At 37.2% G+C, this 10,425-nt stretch overlaps 1 protein-coding gene across 1 annotated transcript in view; it reads right to left on the bottom strand.

Annotated features, from left to right (window-relative positions):
- Positions 1-10,349, bottom strand: part of LRRK2 (leucine rich repeat kinase 2) — a 63,334-nt gene extending 52,985 nt beyond the window's left edge. The window contains exons 1-5 of the mRNA XM_014308031.2: positions 10,269-10,349; positions 6,215-6,321; positions 3,008-3,096; positions 2,481-2,615; positions 707-841 (exon numbers count right to left, since the gene is read on the bottom strand). Coding sequence (XP_014163506.1) covers positions 707-841; positions 2,481-2,615; positions 3,008-3,096; positions 6,215-6,321 — 466 coding nt within the window. The 5' untranslated portion in view covers positions 10,269-10,349. The remainder of the gene's footprint in view (positions 1-706; positions 842-2,480; positions 2,616-3,007; positions 3,097-6,214; positions 6,322-10,268) is intronic.
- Between the last annotated feature and the right edge of the window lie 76 nt (positions 10,350-10,425).

Raw genomic sequence — 10,425 nt, 5'->3', positions numbered from 1 at the left:
TCCCTCTGGGTAAACAAGATCAGATTGCTGTCAACAAATTGACCCAAATCATCAAACACATTTCTCAGGATCTGATTTTCATAGAACACAGACCTGCTGCTACTGGAAGACAAGAGACAACAAAGACATTGTCTTCCAGTCTTACTGCACAACACCTGAGGACACTGTAAGACTACCACATGCACAGTGCTACCAATGTTCACCCCTGCAGCCACCACTGAATGACCACAGCAGGTGTCTGAACTCAGATATTTTTTCCCAGGCCTGGCCACTGAATTTGTATGGGCAATTTTCCTCTGTGGGACAGACTTTGTCAAGGATATTCTTTATCTGTGACCCAAACTCACTGAAGATTTTATTTAGTCAGTAAATATATCTTATTTTTCAAGTAATAAAAGATGACAGGACAGGGTCTTGACACTTTGGTCTCTACAAGCATCTTTGCTACCACTTACTCCAAGTGAAAGAAAGTATCTTTCTGTTATTTAGCAAAGATTTATGCTTTAATGGTTAAATATAATAAACAGCCCATTTAAAAAAAAGGGTATTTCCCAAAGAAAACAGGAAGGTGATTTGTCTGGCAACTCCCAACCAGTTCTCAATGATTTTCTGCAATCACACAAAGATTACTTTTTACAACTACAGAAAGCAAGAGCTGATGCACAGTGTGGGAGAAAAGGAATTGAAAATAACTTCTAATACTTACGTGGACCAGCTAAGGAATGTAATGAATAAAGTGCAGGAAGAATCACCTCTTCTTTCTCTGGAAACTCTTTAAATACTTTCAGTATGATCATATGATCTTTGCTTTCAACAAATTCAGTCAGTTGCTCTTCTGGAACTAAATTGAAAGGCAAGAGATACAGTATGTTTTGAGGAAATAATTCTTATCCTGGTGCATCATGAGAAAAGACAACTGTTTCTATCAAGTTTCCTTATATTTATTTTCTGTGTTCCACAGAAAGTAAAGTACTCTCCATACACATAATCTTCCATAATTATGGCTTTTTTAACTAAAAACTGAGCTACTTTATAAACATCTTTTTTCTAGCTTGCACTTTATGTAATGGAGTTCTGACTTTTAAATGCTACCTTGCAAATCTGTATTTTAGAAGTCTTTTAGCCTTTTTCACAGATGCTAGTTCAAACCAAGTTTCCACAGATAGTCCAAACCAAGACAGTATATAAGTGAGGGAAAAGCTAAGGATACAGTGGTAAAAAAAATTAGGTAATGCCATTTTGCATACTCTCATTTTATATAATTTTTTTTAAAATAATGGACTTTTTTCCATAAAGCCACACTTTAATAATATCTTACCTTAATGGCTTAAGGTTTTTCCCTTCCTGGCCCCTGTTATTCATACTGACATAACTGTGTGGCTGTGCAATGACACAGATAAGGGAACTGATCCAGGATGAGAAAGAGCACCTCTTAAATTTCACAAGCAGAATTGTTTTCTGAATCTGGTTAAAGATAAAGTTATGCAAACATCCACATAACAAAAACTGACAAGGTGGCTCAGAGGTAGAGAAAACAAGGCAGGAGCATCCTAGGAACTTGTCACATGGGTGCTGCCATCAAGAAGAAGGTATGCAGGTCTGTACCTGCATCCAGATCTGTAAAAATCTGGCAGTTACAAAAAACATGCACAGAAAACATAAGAAGTTCAGACTGTTGTGGAGACTGAAGAGAAAATACAGCAGGGCAAAAGTTTTTAGGGACAGGAAGAGGAAAAGGAACAGAGAAGATAATTCCAAGCACACATGTGAGAGAAAGACTTAAAAAAGCAATAGAGAATGGTGCCAAAAAGAACCAATCTGAAGAACTGAAGACTATCTTTGAAGCAAAGAAGTAGAGCAGAGTGATAGCATTTCTCAATATTTATTTTGAATCAAGAAACTCAATTCAAAGCAAGGGGACTACAACAAAGGGACTTCTGGCTGTAACATGCACAATTCCTGAGGTTTCTGCAAAAATTCACTACAAAAATTGGTGACTTCATTTTTCAGAATAAATGGGAATATTGTATGGACACATGATCACCTTTTAGCATTGTCAGAGTAAAAAGCAGAATGAAGTATTTTTCTAAAGTACAAACATTTGTTTGATTTTAGAACCATTCACATTACATAAAATTTACCAGTCTTAAATACACAATCCTGTTTTTGAGAATTAGAATCAAATGTCACTATTCTTTATTCCAGTTACTGACCAACATTAAATCCCATCTTTTCAGTTAACTTTGGAGTTAGAAATGAAGGGACATTTTTATTTTTTAAAAGATGTCATATTCATTGCTCTAGTTTATAGAATTTGTGATATTTCTTGGAAAGTCTGCTTTGTGCTAGCTCATTTAAGAACAGACATAATTCACAAACCAATCTGGAATGCAAAAATTCATTTATTGCCTTTAAATGTATATCTGTCATCCCTCCCAATCTATACATTTTCTAATGTCATAAACTACAAGATAAAATACCTTTCTCAAAAAGTTTGTGTAACACTTTACATCCATGCTGCTGGATCTCTTCATTTTTAGGGAAGGTGTGCATGGCATTAAATACCAAGGAAAACACATCCACCTCTTCTTCCAAGAGCAGGAAAGCGATTATGTCTGAACAGCAGAAGAAATTACATGTTGCACTGATGATTTCTCAATATTTTCATTGAAACACCATAAAATACAAAATTATTTAATACCATCCTCAAAGTTTACACTGAGAGTTCAAATCCAGCTTTGTATAACCCATGACAAAGTTGTCTCTTAAGGTAGCATTTTGCAATAGTACTGATGTTCTAAAACTTTTCCACCAAAAGACAGTTCATACCTACCTAGTAAAAAAAAGGTTCAAAATAGCACTCTTATTATTTTGTATACAAGTACAAATGACAAGTGACTTCATGGAGTAAAACAGAGAGAAAAATCCAGTCTGCCATGTACAGTCATACACTTGGTATCAGTGTTTTAAAGGCTTAGATGAAATAGGAAAGTAAAGCACACAATACCTGACATGAGGAGTAGATTTAATGCTTTTAGTCCTATTACTGAAAGATTTACATTTCCTTTGTGGACTGTAAGCATTTTAAGAATCTGCCTAAAAATTAAAGACAAAGAAAAAAAATGGAAAAAAGAGTTATAGCTAAAGAAATATTGATAAACACAAATTTTTATCAAACATTTACTTTGAAAACAGAAGTAGTTATAAAAATTAGCAAAACATTAAAAAGCTCTCAAATTATTAAAAAAACCCCTTTTATTTCAGTTTATATTTTTTCAAGTTACCAATGAAGTAATATTAGAATTTCAACTATGATCATAGTTCATTAAAATACTGATGTATAACTTGTCCAATTTACTTTAATTCTTAGTCAGCTATATTAATTAATTCTGCAGGGTCATTTAGGAGGTGGTTACCCTGCAGAGCACTGGTCTGTGGAGCACCACAGAGTGAGGACAGCACAGCACTGCTCTGCCTGCAGCAAGAGCTCAGTTACACTGAACAACCAAGGGTCTGGTGGAAGAGAAGCAGCAGTTTCCCAGCTGAAGAACTTGAACAGCGCCTTGATGAACTCTATCTTATGTTTCAGCCCTACAGCACTTACATGATGCTGGACAAACCACTAAAAATCTTAGACTGCCAGTTGCACTCTGTGTAATTTCTGTAAGTTTGTTCTGACTTGTTAAACAGAGAGCCAAACAATGCCAAGTACTGCAAAATTCAGGTCATGTATCAAACTGGGCACAGAAAAATCAGTAGATATTTTCAACATACTTTACTCAAATTACTATCTGTAAAACAGTGACTAAAAATCTCTAACTCCTCTTCAAAAAAAAATTTAAAAGCATTGATATCACACTGCATGAGGCCTATATCAAAAGGGGGGGAACTGTAATTAAAAACTAAATTAAAATGCATAGACTTACACCCAAAAAACTAAAGAAACTTTATTTTTTTACTTTTCCTTATTTTAGAGAGCTTGATTCTGCAATTTTAATAATATTCAAATGTGAAACTTTGCCTATATAATATCTAATAAAAATATACTGTACAGTCATTTGTAATACTTCAGTTGATATTCTTGACCTGTCTTGAAAAACAAAAGCAGCAGTTGAAGTTTCATCCAAATTTCATACTCCAGCTCTGGCAGTGGTTGTTTGCCTTGCTGAAGTCTAAATTTATAAGCTGGAATGAATCACTGTCTTCCCTTCATACTATGATGCTGCCAGTTTCTCTCTCCTCTGTTGTAGCACTAGTGTTTGTAGCTATGATGACCAAAGTAGACATGAGAGGCAAAATCTGATGAGAGGTGTAACATCAGTTATAGGCATAACATCCACTTCCCAAATTTACTTTCAGAGAATTCCCTCCCATGTATCCTCCCATTTCAAGTATAACCAAGAAGGATGTAAACCTTTCTAAACTTCTTCTGCTGTAGGAAGGTTTAACATAGGAGATTACAAAACATCTCATGAAGGCTACTTAAGCTTGTGGAAAGAATGCAAATACACTGAAGGAAATTCTCTTTCTCTTGTGAGAAACAGTGACAGCAACTATTTAATTATGCATTACACTGTCAAAAACACCTAAATCAATAGCAAACTACCATTTGTAAACATAACTGCAGTGAAGTCAAGTTGGATCACAGCTGAAAGACAAAAGAAAGAAATGCTTTTTCTAGTTTAATATTCCTATTCTCCCAAAATAGTTACATACACAAAAGGGAAAATCTCCTGAAAAAAAATGACCTTTTCTTCTCTATTGTAACTGTTTCCTGCCTTGCTGTAAACAGCATGTATTCATTATGGTGTTGATTCACATAGTACAATCCATGCTCAAGGAACATGAGACATAATTTAGCTGGCTTGCTCTGCCTTTGGCACTGACAGAATGCCTGGGTCCACTCCCCCACTAAGCCTCTCCACAGCAAGGAAAACTGTCAACATGTCAGACAGGGATACACAGTTGGCTAAAATGATGGTACTGAGAAAGAATCATGTACAGCAGTGCTATCATCAGATCTTAAGTGAAGTTTGAGTTTGAAAAGGATGCTTTGTTAACTGCACACACTGCATGGGTGCTGAGGAGGCTGCAGGAAAGATCAGTCCCAGAAAGTAATTTTTATGGGATCTGAGAATGAGCAGCAGTATCTCCAGCTCTCAGGATAACTTTCAGTCAATTAACAAGGTTTTCAGCAGCCAAAGAAATTGCATGTGCAGCTTCAGCTCAGTTATTTCTTGCTCATGAAAAGCAACCCAAATCAGTTTTGTTTTCCAACAAAAACTGCCAACACGTCTTTCAGGGGAGTTCATTCTCCTACTGACCATGTATTCTATACTATAAAACAAATCCCCACAAAATCAAAATGCATCTTAATGCTATTTTTCAACAGCAACCTTCCAAAGGAAGAGTGTGGTAAAGACTGTGGAGGCATATTCACAGGGTTATAAGGCTGTAAGTGCTTGTTGCTGTCATTATCAGCCCTGAAGGCAGCAATCTGCCCAGGAGTGAGAACACCTAACCAAGCCCCCAAAGCAACCCCCATGTGCATTGTGCCTACATCTAAATTAGCACTTGTGCTACAGGGCAACGATTGAGCCAACCTGTGTGGGTGTTCATCCCATCTAACCACAGACATCCAGAAAACACTTGCTTAGGCCTCCTTTGAAAGCTGAGCAAGTCTAAACCACGATTTGCCCAATTTACTAAAAAGACAGAACAAACCATTCCTTCTAAAGGTAACTATATCCATTGAATTCACAGGTAGTTGAGGTGATCAGTGCAAATATTTACCTTTAGACAATAATAACAGGTGTGACAAAACCCCCTCTTCCTGATTTACACTACTTTAGGCGTGTGGATATAATTCCTCACATTTAGAAAAACACACACAAACATCCAGGTGATACTGCATCGGCCAAATGTGTTTCTACGCTTTTTTTTTAATGTGTAAGTGGAATTTTCTATATTTCAATTTGGGCCCTTTGCTTCTCATTCTGTCACTGAGTGTCATTAAAAAAAGTCTGGCTCAATCTCCTTTACTTTCTGCACCAGGTATTGAAATACATGCATAAGATCTCTCTTTGTGCCCCATTCTGAAGGCTGAAGAAATGCACAAAAAAGATGATGTAATAACTTTACATATTTCATTGCATATATATGCTGCCAAAATGACCAAGTATTCTGGCAGACTTTTTGTATACAAAATACTTACTGGTGAACACCCAGTACTTCCCAGTCCTTCCCAACATCCTTAGGAGCTATGTTTTGTAGAGTACTTGGACAAATTTCTATTAATTTACAAAGAAGTGACCAGCCCATCTGTAAAACAAAAATGCAGTTATTTTAGAATAGATATTCTGCTTGGAACTTCTACATTGTCTTCTAATATCCTTGGCTTTTGCAAGACAGCTGTTCTGTTACCTAGCTAAATTAATAAGGGAAAATTAATTAACACAAGACAAATGGCATGGAAAGTTAAAAGAGGGAAGTAAAACATACGCTAATGATTCTGATTGCATTGCTTGCAGGAACACATCACTCTCAATCTGTTCCAGCAATGCTTGAGGATAAAGGGCACACAGTTAAATGAGTGGCTGAGAGAGAGAAAGATATGATGTGATCCACAGTATGTTATCACTGGCCAGGGAAAACCCCTGCACTACTGCAGGTGTATTTTAATGAAAAATGTGTGTTTTCGTAAGAACTTGCTATTTAATTGCAAATTGTAAGGATAAAGTATAGGTTTTTAAAGGCCTTCTATGTTTTAAATGGGGATGAGATACATAAACAATTACCATACATTTCATATTCTTGCCATCAGCCCTCAGTAGTGTGTGCTTTCAAAATGTAATGAGGCAGTAGATGTTTTGAGATCATAAGGAGTGGAAGACAACTAAACCAAATGTATTTGTTCTTAATAACTACTTATTTAATCCAATGCAAATTCTTTGACTTTCAAACATCTGTAAATAATGCCAAAAGCTAAAAATGCTCCTCTTTGATCTTCTGTATTTACAGAAATCTGCTCTCCTATGAATTTTTACAGGCTGATATGACTGAATAGGCTGCAGTGAGGAAGCAGTAAGCAAAATCTGTACAAAGAAACAACTGATGAAAGAAAATGCCTCTGTACTGAAAGAAAAGTAGTGAACTGTGAAATGTCAAAAGTCAAGATGAAGCAGATTTTACAGCAAGGAATTTGAATAAGACATGTGAGTTTCCTTGAGCCTATAAGTAATAAAAAGGTGGAAACAGGCCTTTGTGCTTTAAGAACAGAGTCAAGGCAGAAGATAATATGTCACAAAGACTCCATACATAACTGGATCACTTTTTCACAGAAGAGTTATGTAAAGCGAAGAGGTCAAGATGGGACAGCTAACAACAGGAATGTAAATGGCTACCTCCAAAGAGTTTAACTGCAAAGTTCATATAAAGTGCATGATTCCTAACCCTGCAATCAGTTAGACTAGAGACATGGAATTACAAGCCTGGTAGTATAGAGTCACCCACAGGAACAGCATAAGCTTGAATTTAGAGAGCTTTCCTGACAGCTTTGTGGAGTGTGCAGAAGGTGATGTAGCTCCCTGGGGACCAGAATTCCACTTCTGTCTTTCACATACTTGGTTGCAGTGTGAGCACAGCCCATATCTGCAGTACTTTTGTTTCTGTTTCAGTTTAGATTTGCAGAGACAAACATTTTAAGCCAATTACAACCTCAATGTCTGCAGATTGAGCTTGACTATGAGCCAATTTCCATACACTTCTTTTCCTTGGATAGCAAGCTGCCTTGCCCTGCATGACACTATAAATCACTTACTGTGGACATTCAGGGTGGTCTGTGGAACTGAGTCCTAACTACATGTAGGTACAATGAATAGCCTAAGTAACCATCAGTCCAAGATGAAGATATATAATTCCCTAATTTTGCATATTCCAAGGAAAATAGAGTTTATTGGTGACAGTCAATCAGGTACAAATTTCAAAAATATTATACAGGTGACTATCAATTGATAAACTGCTTATTCCTTAGAAAACATTTTATTTTAGAAGTCCCACTTTATAAGAGCATCCTAATTGTCCTTATAAAATTTAAAATCTGATGCAAACTTGCTTAATTACTTTAGAAAATTCCTTTCTGTATTAACTGCTTCTGATGAATTTTATATTCCCATTGAACATTTTTATTTGGATTGTTAGGACTCCAAGTACTGACAAACATTTATCAGAACTGTGGATCCAGAGAAGACCAGTGGAAATATCTGACCTGCTGATGTGTGGTCTATTTTACAACATTAAAACTATAACCTGAGGTAACAGAGCGTTTTAGCTGTTTGAAGATTAAACAAGAAAGCAAGGGTCTTTTAAAAAACAGAAATCCTAAACGTTATAAGGAAGGGAAATAAAGCAAAAGAAGATGTCCTTATAAAGACTTAAACAGGTCCCTATATACAGAAACAGTTGGTAGCAGCAATGAAACTCTTTATTTTTAAATCTGACCCTTTTTGTTGCTAGCATGCAATTAATTTATATTACATTAGGACCCACCATCTACATAAGACAATACAGCTCTGCTGACTGCTCTTTAGTCAAGTGCACTCATATTTTGCTCTAGAGTTTCTAAGCTGCTCCAATCATTGCCAGAAAAGCTGCAGAAAACTACCCTATTTACTTACAGGAACTACTGGCTTTCCACACCAGTACCTTCCTGTTGTTGAAGGAGCTTGCAGGGTTTATGCCTGCAGTCTGATTTAGGCCAGACTTGCAATATTGATCTACTAAATTAACCCAGTACAAGTTAGAGGAACAGCATCTAGGGTTCCAACATCAACCCACAATGCTTTGTAACCAGTTAAGGAGGGGAGGTGAATTCTCACTTCAGGTATGTCTCTGACTGTGTTTACTCTCTTAAGTGAGTTAATTTTTTTACAATGTCAAAAGTAAAAGGAGGATGATTAATTATTCATTCAATAAAAAATCATTAGAAGTGCAAAGAGACTGCACTGAAATCAGGACCTCATTACTTCACCACCGCTGTAAAGTGAGAATTTATTCACAAAGATTACAAACAAATAGCAGTGAATGAAGCAAGAAGACAGAGATCTACTTACATAGTGTGAATGTTTGTAATCATCAGAACTGAATGTGAAAGAAGAGCTGCCCAAGATATTTTATGAGGAATGGGATTTGAGCTTTGCACTGGCTATGAATTTCCCACTGCAACACAACATAGTAATGCAAAGGAGGTCCAGAACTTCTGAACTGAAACACTATATGACTGCAAATGTAGGCAGGTAGAAGATTAAAATTAATTTTAAAATTCTGCATTAGAATAAAGTATTTTAAGAGAGTTAAAATGAAAGTTAATCGCTATCTTCTTTATGCAATTCTGAGAGTCTTGTGCTATCATTTCACACCTACTTCTTGTTATGATTGATGTTTTACTTCCAAGTTTAGACTTCTGGGCAGAGGTTTTATAAACTAATGAGCTTTATCTTGAAATAAACTGCTGCTTCATATTCATACTGCTTAATAATTTAAAAAAAAAAGCATCAAGCGAGTTGCACAGAAATCTGGAGCTTATAAACATCCTCTATGCATAGTATAGTCAGATATTTAATATATGCCTGCCAGGAAGGAGCTGCTTTGTATGACAAGTCTGGCAGCTGTACCATAAGTATAACATTGAATTGTCCAAGTGCCACACCTAGTCCAAATGGGCCAATGTTAAATTACAGGAGCAGGTAGGCAGAACCTTAAATTGCAGAACATACTCTTAGCTAAAATATTCCCCCCACCTTTAAAAACGTATGCTAGCACAAGTCTCAAGGATATGGCTACATATATATGAATTCATAGTATAAAATGACGCCGTCAGAAGTTTGTCTAACCATGGCAAAATTCAATATGGACACCTCAAAATTGTATTAGGTAACACTGGTAATTTAGAACCCTACATTACACAGTATTCACACGGCTTAATTCTTATTTCCTATTTCGCTTCCTTCTGCCGGTAAAAACAGAGACGCAGCCAGTGGCGTCTGCAGTAAGTTGGAACGCTTGGTCTCTTTAAATGCCAGCGGTGACAGCGCCCTTCTACAGCTCAGAGCACTTCAAGAAGCGGCCCAAGAGACACATTGCAAGTTAGGGAGAAATCAACAAGCGGAACAAGAACTTTTATCCCGGGAAGGGCCCGGCGCTCGCTCATCCCACGGAGCGCAGCCGGAGCGGGGCAGCGGCCCCGGCCCCGCTCCCGCCCGGCCCCTGACCTGCTGCACGCCCGCCGCTCCCGGGTACAGATCCACCACCAGCAGCAGGGGCACGTGGACGTTTTTGCCACTGAAGAGCCGGGGAGCTGTGGGGGAACAGAGACAGAGAGAGAGACCGCGTTAGTGACCGGCGGCGGGCGGGACAGGACAGGGCAGG

The sequence above is a fragment of the Geospiza fortis genome, unplaced genomic scaffold, assembly GCF_000277835.1.
Source record: "Geospiza fortis unplaced genomic scaffold, GeoFor_1.0 scaffold424, whole genome shotgun sequence".
Classification (NCBI taxonomy): domain Eukaryota; kingdom Metazoa; phylum Chordata; class Aves; order Passeriformes; family Thraupidae; genus Geospiza; species Geospiza fortis.
This window is presented reverse-complemented; position numbering and strand designations above follow the sequence as displayed.